A 25,983-nucleotide genomic window follows, 5' to 3' on the forward strand; every position below is an offset into this window, starting at 1 on the left:
GGGATGCAGGACCCTTTACAGCCCTATCCAGCTCTCATAGACTAACTGCCTGTCTCCTGGAATCACACAGCAAATCTGGCACTGGCATGTCTTGATGTGCCATCCTGGAGGAACTGGACTACCTATACATCCTCTGTAGGATGCATGTATTACATCATTCCACCAGTAGTGTCAATGACCACAGCTTAATGCAAAATTAGGGAAAAACGGTCAGAAAATATGAGGGGAAAATGTCAGTGTCCTCCACCTGTAAAATGGAGCTACACTGAGTTTGCTTTTAGTTTTATGGTTGTACTCTGAGCTCTTCCATGATGCTTGGTGTATAGGGGTGCATGGTCACTCCGCAAGGTAGACATTACGTGCCAGTATAACACTTGATCATTAGTCTGTACAGTAACACAGTATGATCACCCAACATACAAAGACAATTATCAGACAATATATCCATGTGATGGTTGTAAGGAAAGCTTTTAATTAGCATGATTTCTGACCCAAATACACAGTCCAGCTGTAATTCATACAATGTATGCACACAGATGCCAAAAAAAGATATCACGCTGATGTATCAAAGACCAAATTAAAACATTTGTTGTTTAACTCTGAACCAACTAGGTGTTGCGTACAGCATTCTGTTGCACAACTTGAGGCAGATTCCAACACTGTTTTAAGTCATCATGCACTTTCCTATTTTTAATGGAAAACTTGTTGATGGAGCAGCAAACTCTAGTCACTAGCTACACTATGCATGCACCTTTTCGTTGTACGCAGTATATCATGCATACTGCAGTTTAACTGAGCCCTAGGGAGAGAAAATCATGACATCACAAGCTGATCTTTTGGGATGTCTTTGAAAAAGCATGACCAATAGTAAAATAACACCCTCGCACATAAAAACAAACAAACAAAAAAACCCAATGAAAAGAGAAAATGTGGTTTGTGAATTTATGATGAATGAAAACGCAGGTTTTTCACCGACAGCCTGTTGAGCCGTTTGATCCTTCACACCTAGAGCTGCCAAACATCAGAGAGGGCTGCACTGCAAAGCATGATTAAAGCTTCGCAAGGTCAACTAAACCTGCTGAACATTTAACCTGCTCTGGAGCAGGTAATGTTTGAGATCAGCACTTCCTCTGTTATGTGAACGCACACATGGATAGATGGGAAACTGGGGGTAACTTCTGCAGTTGATAACCACCTTTGTGTGACTGCTTAGCCAGATTGTGGCGTCGCTTAGCCCAAGTTCAGAAAAGAACAGCTACTTTGTAGCACAGGCCACTGAAGTGATAGTGAGGACATGCAGATTCGTTCTTTGAACAAGAATTGTGTTTCAGTCTTGGACTGTATCAGTCCGCTCGTAGTTTATATATAGAGAAGGTGCATAGACATTCTGAACAGCTTCACGGACATTCTACAATATTAGTAACAGGAAGTCACAAACAATACTGATTAAAGTAGACCACATAGTAATCCTTCTCATGATAGAATCCTTATAAAAAACAAAAACTGAGGCACAGTGAAAAAAAAAAAAAAAAGACAATTAACAGATGAACGTCAGTAATGTCGAGTCAAAGGAAGAAGTTTTTTAGTAGCGACAGAACAGAAACTCTGACGCAGTAATCTGCTTAGCTTTGTCTTTTTAGACATTTCAACAGATTTAAGCAAGTGTCTTTGCCTCTGTTTACTTTTAAATACATTTAATGCATTTAGAGCTGTCTTCATTTTTTCCAGCTGTAGGTGAATGATTTTGGAGAAAAAACAAAGAACTGCTACATACACAAAGTTTTTTTTAAGGGAACTCTGAAGTGTTTGGTTCTGGTTCTAAAATTCTCAGTTTGTCCATATTTATAGGTTAACCCCACAGCATCTAGCTTTTTATTCTGCGCTGCAAACTTTTAGTGATACGTAAACTTGAACTAAACAGGATAAATGGTCCATTTAGTAACAGTTCTGAGGATGTAGACCATATCAAACTGCTTTGGTCTTGAGCTTTGGAGCAGATCTGATACAAAGGCTAAAGGTTATACTTTTGTGTAATACCAATTTGTACCACAAGATGGTGCAGTGAGCCAACCAGGCAAGTCATTAGGAGCACATTCTTATCAACAATATCATACCGGGAAAAGCAAAGCTACTTGCGGAATCAGGGATATGGCAGAAATAGAATTACCAAATAGAAGTAAAGAAGCTTACATTCAAATACATTTCTAAACACCCACTGATAAAACACTGCTCCCTGGTGGTGAAATTTCAATGACTTATGTTAATGTAATCATTTGTATTTATGCCCTATACACTGTGTCTGCACAGCTCTGCCATCAGGAAACTGGGTTGATCACGTTAGCCTTGCAGCTAACAGTTAGTTTTACCGAAGCAAAGGAAAGAGAGTAAACTTTGAATGGTTTGAGTTTATATAAGAGCTGTTATGTCATGTTATTACCAAAAAGGCCTTTTCCAGTTTTTGTCCTGATGGACATTATAAATAATATTGAGAGGGTCTTACCATTCATTTAGATGGGAGCTTCAAAACACCTTCCAACATGGGTGCCAGTTAGGAAGGGTTGCTTGTAGAAAGATTTTGGCAGATTTCTTTAAAGAAATCTAAACAAGACCAGCAGCTGGAGAGCGGTATCAGTCTTTTCCTTTGACCTTCAGCTAAAATGACTTAAAAAAAAAAACCAAAAACGAAGTGTTTCTCAAAAAGCAGAGCTTCAGCTCATCTGATAATCCCTTGAATCTTGGACATTGTTTTTGTTAACTGCATTACAGCTAAACATGTTTTGGGTGTGGGTAAAGCCAAAGTGGTCACTGTTGCAGATTCTCTGCATGATGTGCTGAAAGCAGATTCTGGTAAGGTAACCGTAAGCCTTCCATACTTTAATCTCATTGCATCATGACATTCAGCACCATAAATCTCTCACTTTAATCTCCATTCTGAGGGACTCATATAAGCTAACATTAAATGAGCTTATGTTGGCTGATGAAAAGATTCACGAAGACCATGAAAGAGTAAAGTGACAGGAAAAGCTGTGGTGATTCACAGATCAGAACAAAACCAGGCCATGCCAAACCGCAGGTTAAACAACAAATAGGAACAAACTGGAGGAGCCGGTCAAGATGATCCTCATTCAAGGCTTCTTCTCTTCTTCCTCTGCTTCTACTTCTATGTTCTCCAGGAGATTGTGCTTCTCATCCTCTGGCATCACAGGGACAGAGTTTACATTAAAAATGCGCCTGTAAAACAGAAAATAAAGTTTGTTGGAAGTAATCACGGGGGGGTCAAAATTTTTGGGACCCAACCTCTGGGTCCCAAAAATGAAGCCGATGCAAAAAGAACTGTAGTTCATCTAATGACCACTTGAGGTCAGCACCAAAAATTCAGTTGAATTTTATTTATATAGCGTGCACAATCACAGTTGCCTCAAGGCGCTTTGTATTATAAGGTAAAGATCCTACAACAGAAAACCCCAACAATCATATAACCCCTATGAACAAGCGCTTTGGCAAAAGGGGGAAGGAAAAACACTCAGCAGAACCAGCCTCATCTGCCAGGAATTTTTCTGCAACTCAATAATTTGAATTTGAAAGTTTAAAGTTAGGAGGCAGTTCAAGAAGTTTGCTCTTCTCTTCTGGTGAGTGAAATTCTAGCATTACATTAAACTGTTAGCAATATGCATGTCTGCACATGAATATGAATGCTTCCTAACCAAGCTTGCATTCTTTAGCAACTCAGCACGCCACCCTTTCATCTAAATATGGTGACTCCCACCTCCAGAAAACAAATATGGCGGCAGCCAAAGAGTAAAGAAACCAATAGGTGACAACAGCTACATTCATCTTGTATCTATGCAACAAACTCACTTATGTTCACAAATTGGGAAAAACACATCTAAGATCTTGACGATGACGGCTGATCCGACCACGCCGATCACGACCACCCACATGACCAGGAAGAAGAGAGGCAGGGATTCGGAACAGAAGCGCCGCAGACGCTCCCTGGCTTGCTCTACCCACTGACACATGGCCTGGGGAGACATTGTTAATTGTTGTGGAAGAAATTTTCAAACAATGTGCTCACTTTGTGAAGACTAGAAGTGTCAAAATTGAGGAAATGATGTGCTTTTACCTGCTGGATTGCAGGATTTCTTTTTGTATAGCTAACTTTGTGTAGTTTGTGATGGAAATAACTCAATATTTTCTCCTGATAACATAAAATAACTACAAACTTTGACTTTTTTTTTCAGATCTTTCACTTTAATCTTCCTAATAGTAGAGACTCTGGCTCCCTGTTTTTACTCTGTGACTCCAAAGAGTAGCTTTGTGTGATTTACAGTATTTTATACTGGCCTTGGTTTATCCTCAGTCCGACCCTATGAAACTCCTTGTGGAGCAGACTGTATTGTTTGGAATGAGTGTGATCTTACTGCAGACTTGCACTTACAGAGTAAGAAGAAATAAGTTCCTTGGGTGGAGTTTCCATTTGATTCTGATCAGGCTGGCTCGGGTAAGTGTAATCAAGTTCATCATCATATCTGACATCATACAGGAGGTCAGGATCCATACGCAGGGGGGTCTCTGGGAGTTTTCCAGGGGATGCAATCTCTTCCCGGGTGGTCTCTGTGTGCTTCAGAGGATACTGGCTTGTGGTCTGAGAGATCAGCTGCTCTTCATCTGATTTGAAAAGTGCAGGAGGAAAAATATTAAATATTAATTAATAGCCAATATTCTAAACTGGACAGCTAATGAGTAGTTTACTGACAATTAGGACACAAAAAGCAAACCTTTTCTAGAATTTGGTGGATCTGTGACAACCACATCATTTTCTCTGGGAACCCTAAAGATATCACTGTGTCCAATGGGGTAGATGTTGGTAAACTGGGCCAGCTTCTGGAAGTCTGGGCTCATCAGTATTTTCACCTCACACATGTCAGGCTGCTGGACCTGAATAACACACACAAAAAAACAAAAAGGAAAATGCAACAACTTTTTAAAATAAACATACTTAAGCTGCCTCTTTGATGCATATTTTATGCATGAGTCATCAGACTCAAAAGGCGCATCCCACAATGCATTTGGAATTTGACTTGAATGACAAGTCAAATTCTAGAATGCCGTACACAATGGCTACGTTCACACTGCAGGTCTTAATGCTCAATTAAGGATTTGATTTTTTGATCAAATCCGAATTTTTTGTCTGCTTGTTCACACTACAAATAAAATGTGACAGCAAACGCGCTCTAGTGTGAACCCTCAAAGCGGCCCGCATGTGCAAAAGAAGACGTCACACACAACGCACTGTTTAGACCCAGACCAAACAGTATTGTTTGACTGATGGCCCTTAATATAAAGACTTGTTTTGGACTTTACGTTTCTCAATTTTGCTTTAAGTTATAAAGTTATTTTGTTATTTAGATATGGCCTAATAATTATCCTTATTGCTGTTTTAGAGAGGAGCGGTGCTTCAAAGGATAGTTGCAGATTTCTGTCAGAATCTGCAGATTATGCAGTACAAATAAAATGTTCACGTTTCTCCAACGCTGTCTTCCAAACAGTTTCACTGGATGGCCAGCAAGCGTTCGCGATGTCTTCTTTAGCGCTGTTAATTGGCGTCTGTCTTGTGTCAGTGATGTAGAAGACGGATTTAATGCGACATGACCGTTCAAACAGCAGTCGCTTTCTAAAACATCAGATATGTATCAGATTCAGTACCACATGCGAAAGTGACCTAGATCGGATTTGAAAATATCGGATTTGTGCTGTTCACACTGTCAAACCGTGATCGGATATGGGTCGCATAGGGTCAAAAAAAGCCCTGTTGTCACCATTATCCAAATTTCACAGTTAAAGCAAGGCTGACTGCTCATTCTAAAGTGATCTGTCAATCACAAGTGAACTCCCCGCCCCCATAAAAAAGAAGCTAAGTCTGGCTTGTTTGCTTTTTGTGCATGTTAAAGGGGACCATAATTTACAACATAAACACTAAGTTGCATCCTCTAAGACTCAAAACTAATGACTGGCATCATAATCGTCGGCAAAGTGTTTAATGAGGTCATAGAGCGAGGGACATTTTTCGAGAGACTTTTATAAACTTCTTTTAGCCACCACAATTGCCGCCCCCTGCTGGCCGTTAGAAAGAACCATATCAGGGCCCATTGTTCATTCAGTGGTGCTACTTTCAGTCACTGTGCAAATGTACTGTTTATAAGGTCGGGGAAACCTGCGTTCAGCTGAGACTGAAGGAGTCACTTGGATGAGTGAAAAAACATTTCTCCCACTGAAAACGCTACGTCCACATGAACAGAATCAACTTTTGGGATTTCCACATATGGTTCACATTTCAGACCTGGAAGCTATGTCCATCCGATTTGGCTGTACTGGAGAAATGAGGAAACACTATTTCCTGTTGCTACATGAACATAAACTGTTTCACTTTGGATTTTTGAATGTGAAAGCAAGTTTTTAAGAGCATCAGCTTTAAACTCTGGTCATGTTTAGTATAAGCAATCACCACCTCTTTAAAGCCACAGAGGCTTGTCCCCACATGATAATTTCAGTCATATTTACTCCAGAGTTATTCTTAACATTAAAAAAAACAAACAAACTGTGAGATTCTGTCAGAGAGCTGTACAATTAGTGTTTACCTCTTTGCCATCCATCTTTATCACTTCACTGAAGACCTGAAGAGCCACCACCTCCTCTGAGTCACTGTATAGCCTGTTCTGGCTCACCATCACCCGGGTAACAGTGGACACTATGTCCCCAGACTCAAACTCACTGCTCCCATTGACACTGTCCACTAAGAAAAACAAACAAAATGTAGCAGAATTAGAGGAATTGGAGGTTGAAATGTCACTGTCAAGAAATCCACAGACTTCCCTTGAAAACAAGAACTGGAGTTGGGTCTAACCAGTCTCTAAAAGACTGGTGGGAGGACCTTGTGCACAACTGAGCAAGAATATAAGAATTTTTACTTCATGGGCTCCAACTGGCAGCTTCAACAGAACAGGCCACATTTCCCACTGTCTGTGCTCATTTGTATGTCTGAATCTTCATCTTTTATTGGCCAGTCTCTGATCTCTCCTGTTTTATGGTTACACTTTAATGAAGCTGCCAGCTGAAGACTTAGGCTTTTTCAGTTGTTGCTTCAACTGCTCAAATGTATTGCTTCTTTAATCAGCAGTACGGTTTTCAGCTATGCTTACTTAATGGGAAAATGTCTTCCTATTGATCACTTGGCATTTTTAAAATGATAAACTCACATTAGGAAACATAATGTGGAACCCAGCCACCTGTTTGTCTGTTGGGTAGTCCATTAAAAAACCATTAGTGATTTATGATTGTCTAAAAGTCCATTATCACTGACTTTTCCAATCACTGTAATGTTAATTGACTTTAAAGTGGACTTGTGTTCATTTCCAGATCCATATTTTTCTTATTGAATTTAAGTAGACTATCACAGCATGACTCACAGTTCACCAAATACCAAAATAATCTGTATTTGTGTTATATAGAGCTTGCCCCTTGGTTCATTCTCAAAGTGTTTCAGACCACTTATATTTAATGTGATTAACCACCATGTGGTTTTTCTTTTCTTTTTTAACAAAAACAATAAGGAAAAGCATAAGAATAAACTACTCTAATCTGATATACATTTGAAATCATGATTGATTAAACAATACTGAACTCTACTGAATTTACACTGACAATAATATTTACATTTCTAACATTTGAACAGTATATTTTCTTCCAGCTGAGATAAGTGCTTTCCCCTGATTAAAACCACAGTGGTTTGAATAAATGTGTGAAAAACTCACAGAGAAGCGCTTGGCAGTTGAACCTAGTGACCCCCGACAGCTCCACTGGGACGTCATTGACCAGCACCTGCTCTTCACTCACTGATATGTTTAAATTTATCTGAAAAAAGAAAAAAAAAATAGACAAAACAAAAAGGCGACTAATTGTCGCAGTTCATACTTACAGAAAACAAACCTTCGGTTACTGAGCAGTTTACACCGAGTACCTGTAAGTTGTTAGAGTCTTGCAGCTGTGTGTCTGCCAGTGTCCCCGCTGTCACATTGATTAGGATGTTTTCCTACGGTGGTCAGTAATTAAAAACGAAAGGATTAGGTTTAACACTGCAATGCTTGTAATTTACAGTACATGTAGCTGTGCTCTATTGCAGGAAGCAGGTTCACTATGGCAACAAGTAAATAAAAAGAGTTACAGAGAGTTAATCACTGTTTTATATTTGAATGTACTTAACGGCTGTAACCACCTTAAAAAATTGAATGGAGGATTTTATCATTTCTCCCATGAAAAAACATTTCTTAATGAGATTTGCAAAAAAACCTGTTAGTGTTCCCCAGTTTAACCCTTTATAATGTGAACTAATATTTGCTTTCACTGTCTCTCTTGCAGCCATAGCAGACATGTTACAGTTAATTGGGTTCATGTTGCACCTGTTTTGAATGCAACTTGAAAAATGCAGGACAAATTTTCAAATCTGTTATGAATGTAAACTTTAACCATTAAAGACAAACATGTTATAAGATATGCCAAAGTTTTTAAAGAGCTCTTTATATTCTGAATTAGACATTTTACTTGCATTGTGGGATTTGGGACAAAATAAGCCACTGTGAACTGATCCAAAGCAGGTCCAGACAGAATGAGATGGGAAATGGCTGGATCTGAATTGGATACAGATTTGATCCAGTCTGAATCTGTGATCCTTATGCACTGTGCGAGTTGACTCCAAGGCAGACCTGTTTGCTGATGTTGACAGTGGGATGTTTTTTAATATCATTTAATGACTGAATTTCAGTCCGTGAACACATTTCAACATGATGTGTAATCAGATTATAGTTAGACTTTCTACAGCCTCGTTTTAAAAAGTCACTTTAAAATCGGTTTAGTTCTTAAAATACCAAAACCATTTCAGCCTCCTCTTCACTCACATATTCACATCACCAAGATCTCAACTATGACAGGCATTTTTCCATCAGTGTGACCGATTACACAAATATGGTTGATCACTGATCAGCGTGTTCTGTGTCTAAAGATTTGATTAAAACGGTCAACCTTTTTATTACAGGGAAATAGTCAAGAGTTAGAAAGATGCAGACTAGCCTTTAGAGTTTATTCTGAGTTGATAATAAATCCGCGTAATCGCTGTATCAGTTGTTGACGACTAAGTGATTATAAAAGCACTCATGCTGGGTACATAAAACAGTAAACTAACGTGTAAATAGGATTTCTGTGTTTGTAAAATGTAAAATTCTGTAAATTAATTCGCTCTGCTATGTGCTATTTGGATGAGGAAATTGAAAAATGTGTTCAGGTGCTGCAGGAAGGGAGGAGTCTGTGGAAGGACGACTTGGTTGACTAAAACTTGCTAGTGAGCAAGGTAAGTTCACAAAGTGTTTCCAAGGTATCCGAGGCTGAGATTACGTTAACTCTCTTTCTGGGAGAAAAAAAAAACTTGGGAATTTCCACTCATCAGGTTTAGCCTCAATTGTTGGCTAAACCTGCTTTCCGGAATAGGGCCCTGGACTCTCAGTAAGCTAATGCTATGATGATCAAGTTAGCTCCATATATTTGCTGCCTCCGTGGCTCTTACCGTATTCAGTTGTCTATTCGACGACTCTGTGCGAGTTGCTGAGACAAAAAGAAGTAATAGAACACAAACTGTCGACCACGTCATTTCCATTTTGAGATCACTTCCCAGCAGCAGGACAGCTAAAACAAAAACATTGAGCACGCAAATGTACTGCGCAGGCGCAGATTTTCTTCTCGCGAGAAGAGGAACGTCAGCATGGCGGTGCTCCTTGAAACGAGTCTGGGCGATATTGTGATCGATTTGTTTACAGACGAAAGGCCTAAAAGTAAGACTACAAAAATTCTTACTCTTGGTGGTAGCTAATTTCTGTAAGCGGCTGCTGGTTGAGTCACTCACTGGGACGTTAAACTACAGAATTAATGGTTGCTAGCTACCGTCGTTAGCATGTTTGCTTCATATTCGTTTTAGTAACATTAGCCGGTGTTGTGCAAAGTTACCCATACATCGTGTTGCTATAAATACTCTGTTAATAAAGACTTAGTTAATTATAATTACTTTGGCTTAACTTGGACTCTGTGCTCTTTTTCCAGCTTGCTTAAACTTTCTGAAGTTATGCAAGATAAAATACTACAACTACTGCCTCATCCACAATGTGCAGGTAAAGCGAAATGTCCTGTATAAACTTTATGTGGTAGTGAATGGTTCAAATTTGGTTTTCTTTGGGAAACCTCAAGCAACCCAGAATACGGTATGTAGTAATAGCGGAAGTTGGGTGTAAGTGGTGTTGCATTTGGACCCAGTAACAAGTTAATATGGCAGAATTCAAATTCAATTGAAACTGCATTGTTGCCATAATGGCAAACCAGCATGTAGACGTTACCGTGCAAGAAAGGAAGGTTGGTGTTTCTACTGCTAAGTTTGTTCCCATGCGTTCAGACTTGTTGATTAGTCTAGATTTTAATTTCCTTTTAGTACCTCCTTGCTTGTTAGCCACAACTTTCTTGAGACAGATAGTCCTCAGAACTTTATCCATGTTCCATGGCTCACCTTTATCAGCAGGACAAGTCTCTAAATACTCCCAAACAGTTTACTAGTTACACTTGTCTAGCACCTGCATGGTCGTGCATGCAGTACGTCTCAGTTTTTCTACATGATAAACAAATGTTGTTCTTGTAAATTGAAGTTTGTTTGTTTTTTCTGTGAAATTACAGAAAACAAGGTTCTGGTAGCTCATTAACGAGGCTCTCCTGTAATTACTTTCTATAGCAGATAATGAATAAAAGAAGAACTTTTCTGTCATTTAAATGTCTAACTGCCAGTTAGTTACTTTGGTGTAGCATGAATGGCCACGGGGAAGGTCTTTGTAAGCAGGAAAAATACAGTTAAAAGTCCACAATTTATGCCCCTCTTCACATTTTCCAAAGCCAGATCGTATATTTGACAACCCTGCACTAGAGAGATCATATCTTGGCGGGTTTGAGAAAACCTCACTGTTCCCTTGGATGAGCTGGAGTTAGTGGCCGAGGAGTGGGAGGTCTGGGTTTCTCTGCTGCCCATGCAACCCCAATAAGCAGTAGATGGATGGATCACTGGAAGCCTGAACGTCAGAGTATAATTTCATATTAGATTTGTATTTGATATTGTAAAATTAAATGAGAAAAATGTAGTAGCTAAAGTTTTAAAATAACTGGAGTAATTTCATTTCTCATTCCGTCGAGAGTCACCTGTGCGTACTCCAGGTATTGCCGCTATAAAGAGACAAAGTTGCTGCTGTCAGCCTGCAGCAAAGTCTAAAAGAAACCTATCAAATTGACACATGCAGCAGTTTGTCAGTTAGAGTATTTCATTCAGACATCCGTTATTTTAGCTTCTTCTTGATTTAGTTGTGCTGCCACTGCGTAAAGCAAACCCATTGTCAGGGTTTTAATGCTGCTGGACCACCGGGCGTTTGCCTTTGGGTGTCGTCTGCCAATTTTTATTCATATATTTAATCGTATGTAGACTTTTCAGTAGAAACTTTTAACATCTGTAATCTTCTCCATATTTTTTCAGACTCTAATGAAGATTTTGCACTTTTTCTGTCTTTTTCTTCACATTATATGTGTAACATGTCATAACTCTTCATCTTCTTTCCAGAGAGACTTCATCATGCAGGCTGGAGATCCTACTGGCACAGGTCGTGGAGGAGAATCTGTGTATAGGTGAGTCTTATCCGTCTTTTAAGAGGGCAGCAGATTGAGGATGTTGGACAAAAAATAAAGATGCTCTCCATTGTGCCTTATTAGCAAACTGTATGGGGACCAGGCACGCTTTTTTGATCTGGAGAAAATGCCACGCATTAAACACAAGAAGAAGGGGACGGTGTCCATGGTGAACAATGGAAATGATCAGCACGGCTCTCAGGTGAATGAGATGAGCACCCAGTGTTGAGTGCTTTCAGACCAGTAACCACAGAAAAAATACATTATTATTCATCCCCTGTTGGTTAGACCAGATTAGATGATCTATAAACATATTCAACATTCATACAGAAATTATAGATCTGTATGTAATATATATTATAAATACATTTTAAATAATATTTTGCAAGATTGTTTAACATGAGATACTATATCTAGAGGTATGTTTCTTCCTAGTTTCTAATTACCACTGGCGAGAACCTAGACTATCTGGATGGAGTTCATACAGTGTTTGGGGAAGTGACTGAGGGCATGGACGTCCTGAACAAAATCAATGAGGCCTTTGTTGACAAGGATTTTGTCCCATTCCAAGATATCAGGCGAGTCAAGACAAACTGTATTGCACTTGTTTTATCAACTTGAAGAATAATGTTAATGCTGCGTTCATTATCACTTTAATAAAAAAAAAACTCAGGGAATATTATTATTATTATCATCATTATTATTATTATTACATTTTGCTGTAGGATAAACCACACAGTGATCCTGGACGACCCGTTCGATGACCCTCCTGACCTACCGGTGCCTGATCGATCGCCTGAACCCACCAAGGAGCAGCTGGATGTGAGTATAGGGCCGCAGCTTCAATTAGATAGATGTTCATAGCAAGATCATAAAGCTAAGATAAAAAAGATATCTATCTCATATTTGCGATTCTAATTTTAACAAGCTTAAAGGTCAAACACCTTCTTTAACACATCCTGAACTTTCTTAGGCAGCTTGCTTGTTAAAGTTGTTTAAAAGAATATTGATCTTGATGGACATCAATGTTCTGTTTTGGATGTTGGCTGCCTTCTCTGTCAAGATGACCCCACACTGCCCTGCGGAGTCCAATCCGTGACTGATAGTGTTCTGTTGTGTGTTTTTCTATCTAGGTATGCTTCGACTGCAATGGCAGTGAGTTTGACATCATTGTAATGCTGAAAAATTAAGCTGCTGCCAGTCAGATCCTTTCCAGATGGTTTTTCAGAATCGAACGATACTTTGTTGCGTTCATAATTCGATCAGTTTTGACAAGATCCCCAACACCACTGGCTGAAACTTAACCCCAAACCATGACAGAGCCTTTGCCATGTTTTACAGATGGCTGTAAGCACATGCTTTCTGAATTGTGTAGAAGTAGTACTTGTACACACTGCAGTAAAAGAAGCAGCCAATATGCAAAAAACACTTGAACAATTGTCAGAAAGCCAGGAGAACTATTGCTCAAAAACCACTTTAAAAATTAGGTCTGGCACCTTGGAAGCAAAATCTAAAGAAATTAGCATGACTTCTGTACAGTACCGTAAGTAAATGTTTCTGCCATGGCTGTGCAGAGTGGCCGTATCGGTGCAGATGAAGTGGTCGATGATACAGATGGGAAAGGAGCCGAGGAACTGGAGGAGAAGCTGAAGGAGAAAGAGGCCAAGACTCAGGCTATCCTGTTGGAGATGGTAAGATAAGGAAACCTGCTCTCAGCTTCATGTTGAAGTGTGTGTGTGAGAGAGTGCGTGTAAGAAGATGCAAAAAAATAAATACTCAAGCTCTTCTGTTGTAAATCCATCCAGGTGGGCGACCTCCCTGATGCAGATGTGAAGCCTCCAGAAAACGTGCTGTTTGTGTGCAAGCTGAACCCAGTGACCACAGATGAGGACCTGGAAATCATTTTTTCTCGCTTTGGATGCATAAAAAGGTGACGCTTCACTCCAAGTACTACAAAGTATCTTGTTTTTCAGTTATTTCTATTTATTATATTTTGCCTTGGTTCTATATTGTCTTCTTCAAATAATCCTTTGTTCTGTGTAGCTGTGAGATCATCAGAGACTGGAAAACTGGAGACTCCCTCTGTTATGCTTTTATAGAGTTTGAAAAGGTAAGTGTGTGTATACTGCAGTGATGGCAGTTTAAAGAAAAAGTTCTAGATTTAAGGAAACACTTTTTTCCCCTATAATAATAATAATAATAATATAATCAGTGCATTATGTTTACTCTATTTATAGTTTTTAGAGATATCGTGATGATCTGTTTTGGTGTCATGAGCTTGAGCCAGGGCACGATTAGCCTGGTTAGCTTACTGATTAACATGTCCCTAATGACATGTTTGTGTGTACACATTTGGCATTTCAGTTTGCATGACACAACCAGTATATCTTTAACAGTCTTCCATGTTTCACTGTCCTTTTGTGTGATACATATGTGCAGAATGGGGAAGCATATCTATCAGTATCAGTAGAGTAAATACAATAAATTTAGTGAAAGTGATAAATGGGAAAGCCCTGGTCAGGAGTAATGGAAATCAGTCATGTTCTTATAGTGACATGTTGTTGTCATGCCGTGCCTCAGTGGAGTCGGTATCATAGAGAAGTGAGAACTAAACCCACGATATAAGACTGTGTTTATCATGAAGGTGCTGTCAGCCTGCTATACATTGTGAAAATAAAAACCATAAAACTTTGATTTTGTGGAATTTGCCCCAGGTTATGACTGGTAATGACTTATAACTATTAAAAGGGCAACTCCCTGTGGTAAACTCGTAAATCTACACCATCAGAAGATAACGAAGAACACAATCATGGACTATTAGTTTTTTCACTGACTATGGTGAATTATTGATTGAGTGCACTTGGCCTCAGAACATCCCAACACCTGCATGCACACCGCTGGAGCTTTCAGAGGCGTTTCAATCATGTTTCATTTAAAAAAACAAAACAGGTTCAAATTATTTGGGTTAGCATTCGTCCACAAGAGGGCAAAACAATGCAAGGCAGTGCATAGCTAATTGTAGAGTCACATATATTGCAACATAAGCGCGTCTTTAAAAAGATCTACAAGCATATAGATTGCAAATGAAACAAACAAAAGAATTATGTTAAAGTACATCAAATGTATATTTGAAACTTTGAGCGAGCTCTGCTTTAAAAATATGGAACAGCAGTTATCTACCTCAGTGTAAATAATGATCAAACGATCAGTAGGGTTCCTCTGACGTTCACTCAGTGGGATGGTTTCTTCCTGTTAAAAGTGATATTTTTCTTCCCACTGTCACCAAGTGCTTGCTTGTGTGATTATTGAGGTTTCTTTCTAATATTGTTAGGTCTTTATCTAACTATATTAAGAGACTTGAGCCCACACTACTTGGGTAGAATATTTTTCTTTTTTACTTTTACTGTTTTATCCTGTTTTTTATCACCAGTAAATTCATTACAACAAAATATTTCCAAACAGGTCTTCAGGTCTGCACTCACTGGAGCAGAGTTGAATTGTGAGCTCTGCCGTTAATACCGCTTCTCTGGTTAATGAACTATTCCAGGCCTAAATCTATCCTCTGTTAGGTTTAAGCAGCAGGGAAATGTTTGGCTCATCTGTAAAACGTGCAAAAGTATGCGGATCTTAATAGACAGGAAACACTAAATTGTATTTTTATAATTTACTGGGAAGTTTATCACCAGCTGTTGAGACCTTTATGTGGATCAGCTTATACAGGGAGTGCAGAATTATTAGGCAAGTTGTATTTTTGAGGAATAATTTCATTATTGAACAACAACCATGTTCTCAATGAACCCAAAAAACTCATTAATATCAAAGCTGAATGTTTTTGGAAGTAGTTTTTAGTTTGTTTTTAGTTTTAGCTATTTTAGGGGGATATCTGTGTGTGCAGGTGACTATTACTGTGCATAATTATTAGGCAACTTAACAAAAAACAAATATATACCCATTTCAATTATTTATTTTTACCAGTGAAACAATATAACATCTCCACATTCACAAATATACATTTCTGACATTCAAAAACAAAACAAAAACAAATCAGCGACCAATATAGCCACCTTTCTTTGCAAGGACACTCAACAGCCTGCCATCCATGGATTCTGTCAGTGTTTTGATCTGTTCACCATCAACATTGCGTGCAGCAGCAACCACAGCCTCCCAGACACTGTTCAGAGAGGTGTACTGTTTTCCCTCCTTGTAAATCTCACATTTGATGATGGACCACAGGTTCTCAATGGGGTTCAGATCAGGTGAACAAGGAGGCCATGTCATTAGTTTTTCTTCTTTTATACCCTTTCTTGCCAGCCACGCTGTGGAGTACTTGGACGCGTGTGATGGAGCATTGTCCTGCATGAAAATCATGTTTTTCTTGAAGGATGCAGACTTCTTCCTGTACCACTGCTTGAAGAAGGTGTCTTCCAGAAACTGGCAGTAGGACTGGGAGTTGAGCTTGACTCCATCCTCAACCTGAAAAGGCCCCACAAGCTCATCTTTGATGATACCAGCCCAAACCAGTACTCCACCTCCACCTTGCTGGCGTCTGAGTCGGACTGGAGCTCTCTGCCCTTTACCAATCCAGCCACGGGCCCATCCATCTGGCCCATCAAGACTCACTCTCATTTCATCAGTCCATAAAACCTTAGAAAAATCAGTCTTGAGATATTTCTTGGCCCAGTCTTGACGTTTCAGCTTGTGTGTCTTGTTCAGTGGTGGTCGTCTTTCAGCCTTTCTTACCTTGGCCATGTCTCTGAGTATTGCACACCTTGTGCTTTTGGGCACTCCAGTGATGTTGCAGCTCTGAAATATGGCCAAATGATGATCACGCTTCAGAAGCTTTGCAATTTTGAGACTGCTGCATCCCTCTGCAAGATATCTCACTATTTTTGACTTTTTGGGGCCTGTCAAGTCCTTCTTTTGACCCATTTTGCCAAAGGAAAGGACGTTGCTTAATAATTATGCACACCTGATATAGGTTGTTGATGTCATTAGACCACACCCCTTCTCATTACAGAGATGCACATCACCTAATATGCTTAATTGGTAGTAGGCTTTCGAGCCTATACAGCTTGGAGTAAGACAACATGCATGAAGAGGATGATGTGGACAAAATACTCATTTGCCTAATAATTCTGCACCCCCTGTATGTAAGAAGACATAATGGGATATGCAGCAATAGAAATCCAGGATGCTTCTTGATTCAAGCATGTTAGCAAATTACATACAGTACTACGTCTGGGCCCTGTTGTGATCTGTAATTCAATTTGACACCCCAGCTGTTATTGCTAATGTATGTAACTTATACTGTATTGTTACCATTCATTTATACAAATATAAAATGGCTTAAAAGTTAGAACCAAATTTTTTTTTATAAAAGCAAAAAAACAAATGCAGGCCTGTGTTGTTTACTTCAGCTGTTCAGCTGATGTCCATGTATATGTTCCCTAATTCTTGATTTCTGATTAATGAAAGTTTAAATATTCATTGGTAGTGCTACATGGTGTGAGTCCCAGCCAAGGGGTTTTCCCTTATGATTAGCAGAGAGGTTTCGTGCCATGTAATCTCTGTCAGTAGGGAGGATACCTTTGCCTGTCATTCTTATTTAAGGAGTTTGGCACTTAATGTCAAATTCTCCTCAAGGTCTTCTTGGATATCTGATAGTAGGCACTGATAATGGTTCTTATTGGAAAACCTTGCTGTTGTTTAGAGGGTTTCTTACTGTTTGCTTAGTTCATTAATGTTGAGAACATCTGTTTTTTCTTTTCTTATTTTTGGAAAAGCATATTTTTGCTTTTTAAACGCTGAAAATATCATAAATATAACAGATTACTGCTGTCTTTTGGTTTCAGTTTCCAGTAACTTAACGTTTTATCAAAACTCGATCTTGATTCTTGTTTCACATGATTGATGACGCATTAATTCCTGCATGACTGTCAACGACATGCACAGATGTTTTTGGACTATTCATATTGAAGCTTTAGTATTAGTGGTTTGCTCTTGCATGTATTTTGGAGCCAGACGTGTCCATATTTAGGCCAAAACGTATTAACAGCTTATGCTAGCTAGCTTGGTTATCAAGTGGCATCTATATATTAGTGTGTCTGTTTACATTCAGTGCACACAATATAAAATACTAAAAGTTCAGTCACCAAAACTGAACCACAAACCTTTTATACCACTTGAATCACCCAATGAGATGTATTGCTTTGTCAGATAAATTCATTAATAATGCTACAACAGCACAAACACACTGGAGAAGACGAGTTCAGAATTAGCAGAGGTGGCTTAATTCCTACAGAAACGCCCACTGCAAAGCTGTTATGAAACTGAAAACTGTCTATAGGCCAAGATGTTTGTACCAAATAGCATTACTGCAGTCTGTGGAGAATAACTTGCTTTTGAAGTTAGCCTCAAGAGGCCATAAGAGGAACTACAGTTTTTGTCACTTTGGTGCTGGTAGACGTTGCCATTTGGTCTGCATATGCAAACGTCCTGGTGGGAGGGGGTTTTCAGTTTAATGTGTGTTATAGAATAGAATTCAACTTTATTGTCATTGCACAGGTACAGGGCAACGAAATGCAGTTTGCATCCATCCAGAAGTGCTTTAGTGATATAGATATATTACAATATATATTAGCAATAATATAGATATGTAAGTATATTACAGAAATGGGTCTATTATGGTATGTTAGAATGTACACGGTATGAAGTATGTTGTGAATATTCTATAACTATAAGTATAAGGATATAAATATGAAAAACTATACAGAATATGAAATAAATAACTTTACAGAATCTGAGATATACAGCTATACAGAAATGGGAACTATGCAAGTTGTAAACAGTTGTAGGATTAAAAATTATCGTATGTACAGAATGATTATTTACACAGAGCTATACAGTAGTGCAGTTAAGATAAGTGAGGGTGTGGATAATTTCTACAGAGGCTATGTAAAGTGCTATGTTATATAACCTAAATTATAATGTTGAGCAAAGTAATCAGGACTACAACTTTTACCATTATCGAGCAGCTTTACTACCAGTTTTTTTTTTTGTTTTGTTTTTTTAACTGAAGAAGCTTCTCGGATGAGAGGTGAAATGTCTTCAAGCAACTTAAAGAAGTCCAGACGCTTTTCTTTCCAAGCTCCTTAGATTTACTGTGGGGGGGTTTTTCTCCACAGCAAGAAGACTGTGAGAAAGCTTACTTCAAAATGGACAACGTGCTCATTGACGACAGACGCATTCACGTAGACTTCAGTCAATCAGTTGCAAAGATCAAATGGAAAGGGAAAGGTAATGAAGCTGAAGGCTTTGTGGTTTGCATGTTAGTTTATGTTGTTTAAAGTGCACCAGTTACACCAAAGTTTCTGTCATTAGTGGTGTTGTTCTCCCTTTGTATTACCACACCTTTTCATTAGCTGTGACCTTCACTGCTTTCTCTGTTTCCTAGGGGGGAAATACACTAAAGACGACTTCAAAGCTTATGAGAAGGATGTAGAGAATCGATCCAAACTGGCTCTCAAGGATCAGGTGAAGCCAAAACAAGAGTATCCTTGTGCGTCAATAGGCTGGGATTGAGTTTTCCAGCTTTTCCACTTCGTGCCACAACATATCATTCTGCAGTACATGCCAGCTGCTGTGTGCTTTTTTTGTTTGTTTTTTGTTTTTTCCTTTTCTTTTCCTGGTTTGAGTTGGCAGAGCTTTCAGAACTGACTGTCTCAACTTCCTGGAGATTTCCATAACTCAGGTAAAAGTTCCAAGTACAACCTGATAATCGAGGAAGAAGAGGAGGCACCGAGTCATCGGCACTCTGAGAAGAAACATAAAGAGAAGAGGCACCATCATCATTCAGATGATGAGGACAGCAGGAAGTCCAAAAAGCGCAAGGTAATAGTCAGTCCATGACATGACATAACATTTTTTTCTTTGCTCGCTGATCAGTAAGAATTGTTTTAGAAATGTTTTTAATTCTGTTAGTGATGCACCTAAAGACATGCGAGCCACTTCATTAGGTACGCCTTTTAACTGTCCAGTAACACAAATATTTATCTTTGTGTTATTTAATTATGTTCAAATCACACAACAGCAACTTAATGCATTTAGACATTAACAAGATGACCTACTGAAGTTCAAACTGAGCATTAGAATGGGAATTGTTAAAGTGACTTTGAATGTGGCAAATGGGCTGGTCTGAGTATTTCAGAAACTGCTGGTCTACTGGGATGTTTCCACAAAATAGTCTCTTGGGTTTACTGAGAATGTTCCAAAAAAACGGAGAGTATACATTGATCACAGAAGCAACCTTTTGATTTACTTATCTGGATGACTGAGTATGCATCGAGACATATACACTGATATGCAGTTGTCTGTGTAAAAATGCCTTGTTGGTGTCAAAGGTCAGAAGACAATGACAACACTCCATTTTTCCACTTATTTAACAGGGTAACACATGGTAATGAACATCAGTATACCAAACACATAAAGTGTAATCATGTCAGATCATCGGAAAACTGCTCATTTACAACTGCAGTCTCGGAGCAGGTTGCATTAAACTTTATAATAAACAAAAAACCATAGAGAGATATGGCGAAAACAAAAAGCATGAATAGACACAAATGAGTTAAAAGTGGTCACAGATGTGGTTTGCCAATGTTTAGGATAAGCTTTTAACAGTATGTGGAGTGCTCCTTTATTGCCACGGGTAAACTATTCTAATATTTAGTTCCCTTTAGTGACAGCACAGTTTGTCCACGTGCAGTGCCCTTATAGGTGTCGTGCTGTTTGAGAAAAATATGCTAGCATCAAAGTATCACTTCCAGTCAGGCAGGTGCTCATTTCAGAATCAAACCGAGGTAACTGTGAGTCACTAGTCCTGAATTTTGAATATTTGACTTTCTGCGTGGTGGGGACAGGATGCTGTCCTGTGGCAACCTACATAACTCTGGTTTTGGCATCTTTGATCATCATCTGTGAAGGATCACAGTCCTACACAGTTATATTCATAAAAAGCATGTCCCGGTCATAGTTTCTTTTCTTTTTTTGTTTTCCTTTGTTTTAAAGAGTGGCAGCACGGTTCATGTTAAAGTAGAGCATAACTTCTTTAGCTATAAATTCATGTTGAATTTTCTGAGGGATTAAACCATCTTAACCCAGTGGTAAAGAGAGTTAGTCATACTAGCTGCTGTATTTTGTATCATTATAGAAATATAAATTTCACACAGCAGATGAAGGTATTACGTGTTCTAAGAGTTATCATCAGTACTTGTGCTGGTAACACTTGGAGTAGTAAAAGAATATTACCATGAAACGGAGGCAGAGGCAGATGCGTGCCTCTACATGAGGTGACACTTCACCTTTATTAAAGACTAACTGGATCGTTTTAATTAACATACAGTTATTATCATGTTATTTCTTGTGCACATATAACTGCTTTAACCTGGTACAGGTTCTGACTTTTTCAAAAAGAAAACAGGCACTCTGATATATCAGTGATGACAGTAATTGATCAAGAAAATAGTTGCACATCTCCCACTCACTCAACCAAAGTACCTCCAATAAGTTGATTTCTACTTATAGAAAAGGTGGGCTACATGGATTATAAATAGTCAGTCTATATTGTTATACACAGTAAATATATTAATATTTAGAAAAGTCTTCTAAATAGTTTAGAAGCTTGTAATCACAAGCTCTACTGCCCATGTCACATCCAGCTAACATAATAACAATGAAGGAGATGTGTAAGAGAGTAAGCAGCAGTCAGGTCCTGAAAATGTGTTGCACTTGTTTAACTGATGATCAGACGATTCGAGCACCTCTGTAACAGCAGAGGTTTTGGTTGTGTGTGGGACTGAACTGTTCAAGAGAGTGTTATCACCGCACCACAGAGGAAAGATATCGGTGACGGTTTTAGAGAAGCCGGTCTGGGAAAGGTTATAAGGTCATTCCCAACAATTTGAATTCCACCATGGACAATAAGATGGATTATTCACAAGTGGAAAAGACAGTTGTCAGTGATTCAGAGATCGGACCTCCCAGCAATGCTCTGAGAAACTGTAAAAAACACAAGAGGTACATCTCATTATACGAGCCTCAGATAACATGTTAAAGGTCAAAGATCATTACAGTTCACTTGGCAAAAGACTGAACCAGTATTGATTTTTCAGATCAGCGGTGTCCAACTCCAGGCCTCAAGGTCCTGTAGGTTTTAAATGCGTCCTTGAACCAATACAGTTGATTTAAATGGCTAATTTACCTCCTCAACATGTCTTGACGTTCTCCAGAGGCCTGATAATGAACTAATCATTTGATTCAGGTGTGTTGACCCAGGGACAACACACCTGCAGGACGCCAACCCTTGAGGCCTGGAGTTGGACATCCCTGATTTAGGGTCTGAAATAATTATACTGTGTTCACTGAGTTATTTCCTTTGTTATACAGAGCTGCAATCACAGTGCATCACTGAGCCCTATTTAGTCTAGGTCTATACACACAACACACACAGTTGAATATAAATGTTTGACAGAAATCTGCCTCGTTAGGTGATGGGCTCGCTGTCAGTTACAACCGTCCCTGAGTGTGTTTTACAGCGTCTGTGTTTTACAGCGTCTGTGTTTACAGGCGAGGAGTTACCTGGCTGGCTGCCTAATTAGGTTATGAAGTGATCGACTCCATTGTTTACACACTGACCTTTGATATCTGGAGTTTCCTCGTTTCCATTAAAACCATCTGTCAGTGTGTAGCCCAGCACATTGTGGACAGTCTGTTGATTGTGTTAAAAACCGTTTGTTCTCATTTCTGCAATGACTCCACAAAAACATGTGTGTCACATGTTCAGCTGCATCATATGGAATTTAATAGTCAGCATGTTTTTCACAGATGGTATCAGATGTCAAGATAGCCCCAGCTTATCATGTGATGTGTTTCCTTGTTTCTTTGGTTAATTATACATTTGTCCAGTCAGTATTTACTTTTAATTATTCTCCTAAGATCTTCTTTTCTAGGCTCTTTTGCCTAGAAAAGAGCCCAGTGTATCAACACCTCCACAGGGAAAAGAATGGAATAGATTGGTTGTTTTTATTTTTTTACAACTTTGGATGTGGAGTGAAACCAGTCAGGACAGAATTCATTGCAATATTTATATCATTGCATTTGTGTAACTGCTCTACTCATGTTTAAGTATAGCAGTAAATGCTAACACTCAAACATTTATGGTCATTTTTAAAAGAAAAGAAATACACTGTTGTTTTTGTAACGTGACATTGATCAGTCATGTTGTAAATATAAATTTTTTACTGCATGACTTGCAATTTTTTTGGCTCTTGAACTTGTGTCTAATGTATAATAGTGTCAGACAATATGTGGATCTTTCAGTCATGTCATAAATAGCCTCAGTGTATGTAAAAGGTTAACTTAAAGGTCATATTATTGGGATTTTTCTGGATCAGAAGGAGTCCTTGCAGGACTTCCTGCCCGCCGACAGTAAATAATTAGTCGTTTACTTTATTTGAGAGAAACCTGCATTTTCCTGTTATGTCTGAACTTTGGATAAACAAAAACGGCTCGTGCATGAATAAATCCAGCCCTACCTGAAAAACGAAGACAAAATAAGATTCTTGGAAAATATTTTCCCGAGTGCCTGAGAAACACTCATTTCCCAGAGATGCCATGGGTCCGAGGGGAAAGTAGCAACTTTTACCTTGAAAAAGCGAAACATGAAATTTGTTCCTGTGCGTTATCTGTCAGGTCTTATCTTGTGTCAATCCTTTTGACTGATCCTTGTTCTCAGGCTTACAAGTTGAACATAACTCTTGGCTGACTGACGTCATTTTCAGTTACTGCAAATTTATTTCCTGCATGACACACGCCTTCAGAATCTCCTGAAACTGAAACAGTTTATGAGCTGATTGCTAGCCTAGCAGCATTAAGGCTGCAAACCACCCTCAGGATGCTTTGTGCAACACGCTGGAAACCGGGTAATAATAGAGCTTATTGTTCCATACGTATGCAAATCCTACAATTGTGTACTGATGAAAATATATTAAATACCAGTAACCAAAAGAGAGAAGAGAACATTTTTTGTAGCTTTCTCTTTATGGACTTAAAGACGAGCTGCTTTACTGAACATACTCTGCCTCTCCTTCTTTTCCAGGACAGTGAGGAGGGCAGGCGGGACAGAAAGGGAGGCCGCCAGCGTTCACGCTCACGATCTCGCTCCAGAGACAGGGACCACAAGCACAGCAAGTCCCGGGTCAAACATGGGAAAGAGGGGCACGATAAAGGCCACAGGGACAGGAGCCGCAGTCGCTCTCCCAAGAGGTCGAAGGACAAGGAGAAGAGTAGATACAGATGAGGGAGGACAGAGGACGAATGAGATATATATGTATTTGGACCACAGCCACTGAACTGTGATCATCATGAAATGTCTGAATATTCATCATCTTAAACTTCCTCTTAAATCACTTGATCTTGACTTTTAGGGAACTAGTCGGGTGATTGTCAGGTTTTTGTCATGTCGTCTAGATCGCCACTAAGAAATGTTTTTTTTATATGTGCATTAAAAGTTCACTGTAACGAGGTTTTTATTTGATCACTTCTTTCACTTCATTTGAATGCCGTGACAGATGTCACCGAATAAGTGTTGTTTACTTCCTTTCCTTGAACCCCACACATTTTTTAGAACAAAAGTGGTAGATGATTAATATCCAACCTTCAACTTTCTGACTGTGCGGTCTTTTACATTTAGAAAATGTCAACATGGAAAATTGCTGGGTGGTGTAATCAGACTGCTGAGGGAATTCACTGGTGTCTCCCTCCACCCACCTCCTAGATCTGGGGTCACACCGTAGCTCAAAATGCCACTCAGTTGCCATCAATTAAAAGCCCGCAAGGGGAAGATTTGAGGTATTATCATTGTGGTCTTAGGTTAATATAGGTTACTAATGAAAAGAAGATGAAAGGATAAAAGCAAATGCTGAAATAAAAACGTCATGACTGTAAGCTGATTTTAGACCTGTTGATGTGCCATGAGGTTTGTAACTGTGGACAGGTGGCTACCACAAACTAAAATTTGGTTAGCGCTGCACCACAAGAAGGTTCCTGCTTCTAACCCTGGCTGCAGCCTTTTATATGTGTTTGGGTTTCCTGCAAAAAGGCACGAAAATGTAGGGCAAGCTTATTATAACTAACTAAACTAAAATTAGTGTGAAAAATTGTTTGAGTTCGCAATGAAAGTCAGACATTTAAAAAGACTGTTGACTTCCTGATGAGGCTTTTATGCACATGTTTATTGAGACTTGGGATGTTTGTGATGGCTGTGAGTGAATCTTTTGCTCCCACATATACCCTCTGTATAATAATAAAAAGACTAAAACTAACACAATTAAACCAAAACTAAACATTTTCAAACAAATCAGAACTAAACTGAAACAAACAAACCCACTCTGGAAACTGACTGAAACTAAACTGAATAGGAAAGTTTAAAAGTCAAAATGAATGTGAAGAAATACAAAACTAAAACTCTGGTTTATGTATGATCTGTTTTAATGGGGCTATAAGTAGGCCATAAAATTCTAAATCATTCTACTAGTACATCTCACAAAGTTAGAATAGTAAAATTATTATTGTAATTTAATTTTTAAAAGGTAAACATCCATATGTTCTACATTCATTACACATGAAATCTTTCAAATATTTTCTTGTTTTTACTTTGATGATGATCACCAGTTAATCCAAGTGCAAGTCTGTGGGAGGAACCCAGAGAGAACCCACGAAGACACAGGGAAAACATGCAAGCTCCACACAGGAAGGTCCCGGCCAGGCGGTTGATTCAAACCTCAGAGACAACAGTGCTAACGGTGTTTGAGTAAAAATTCTTCCAACGAGATGAGTACTGAGTGCTCTGTCTAGTTAACTGTCATGGGGAATATTTCTACCTGGTGATCACTGGCTCCCTCCATAAGAAGGTTAAGTCACAGAAGGTCAAAGGATTTTAACGGAAAGTTGACTGAAAGGGAACAATGTGGTAGGAAAAGTTGCCCAAGCATCACGGATGACCGCAGCTTTGAAAAGATCGTTAAAAGTTGATTCAAGAAATTTGGTGAACTTTACAAGGAGTGGACTGAGGCTGGTGCCCAGTAGCGGTTTTTGATACGGGCGGTTGCCCGGGGCGGCATCGTGGTGGGGGGCGGCATCACGTCATGCCAGCGCAGGGAATGTCATAGGCACCGA

At 39.1% G+C, this 25,983-nt stretch overlaps 2 protein-coding genes across 2 annotated transcripts; one reads left to right on the top strand and one right to left on the bottom strand.

Annotated features, from left to right (window-relative positions):
• Positions 1–451: 451 nt before the first annotated feature.
• Positions 452–9,780, bottom strand: ginm1 (glycoprotein integral membrane 1). The gene is made up of 8 exons (XM_085381341.1): positions 9,614–9,780; positions 8,018–8,089; positions 7,812–7,911; positions 6,639–6,793; positions 4,779–4,938; positions 4,439–4,668; positions 3,859–4,022; positions 452–3,231 (listed from the first exon to the last, which is right to left on the bottom strand). The coding sequence occupies exons 1-8, from the start codon at positions 9,701–9,703 to the stop codon at positions 3,126–3,128; spliced, it is 1,077 nt and encodes a 358-aa protein (XP_085237467.1). The 5' UTR covers positions 9,704–9,780; the 3' UTR covers positions 452–3,125.
• ppil4 (peptidylprolyl isomerase (cyclophilin)-like 4) lies at positions 9,760–24,330 on the top strand. Its single transcript, XM_085381340.1, has 13 exons — positions 9,760–9,878; positions 10,144–10,211; positions 11,690–11,754; positions 11,839–11,956; positions 12,190–12,332; positions 12,480–12,576; positions 13,329–13,445; positions 13,560–13,684; positions 13,798–13,864; positions 18,939–19,050; positions 19,208–19,304; positions 19,512–19,644; positions 23,906–24,330. The coding sequence occupies exons 1-13, from the start codon at positions 9,809–9,811 to the stop codon at positions 24,104–24,106; spliced, it is 1,413 nt and encodes a 470-aa protein (XP_085237466.1). The 5' UTR covers positions 9,760–9,808; the 3' UTR covers positions 24,107–24,330.
• The last annotated feature ends 1,653 nt before the right edge of the window (positions 24,331–25,983 follow it).

The sequence above is a fragment of the Rhamphochromis longiceps genome, linkage group LG15 (assembly GCF_057381845.1).
Source record: "Rhamphochromis longiceps isolate RC_006_pf linkage group LG15, R_longiceps_female_GT1.1, whole genome shotgun sequence".
NCBI classification, from domain to species: Eukaryota; Metazoa; Chordata; class Actinopteri; order Cichliformes; family Cichlidae; genus Rhamphochromis; species Rhamphochromis longiceps.

Bases quoted from the DNA above. Each gene is read 5' to 3' on its own strand.
- ginm1 (XM_085381341.1), bottom strand. From the start codon at position 9,703: ATGGAAATGACGTGGTCGACAGTTTGTGTTCTATTACTTCTTTTTGTC. The intron at 8,090-9,613 runs GTAAGAGCCACG...TGACCACCGTAG, and splicing joins CGAATAGACAACTGAATACG to GAAAACATCCTAATCAATGT. The intron at 7,912-8,017 runs GTACTCGGTGTA...TTCTTTTTTCAG, and splicing joins AAGACTCTAACAACTTACAG to ATAAATTTAAACATATCAGT.
- ppil4 (XM_085381340.1), top strand. From the start codon at position 9,809: ATGGCGGTGCTCCTTGAAACGAGTCTGGGCGATATTGTGATCGATTTG. The intron at 11,755-11,838 runs GTGAGTCTTATC...GTGCCTTATTAG, and splicing joins GGAGGAGAATCTGTGTATAG to CAAACTGTATGGGGACCAGG. The intron at 11,957-12,189 runs GTGAATGAGATG...GTTTCTTCCTAG, and splicing joins ATGATCAGCACGGCTCTCAG to TTTCTAATTACCACTGGCGA.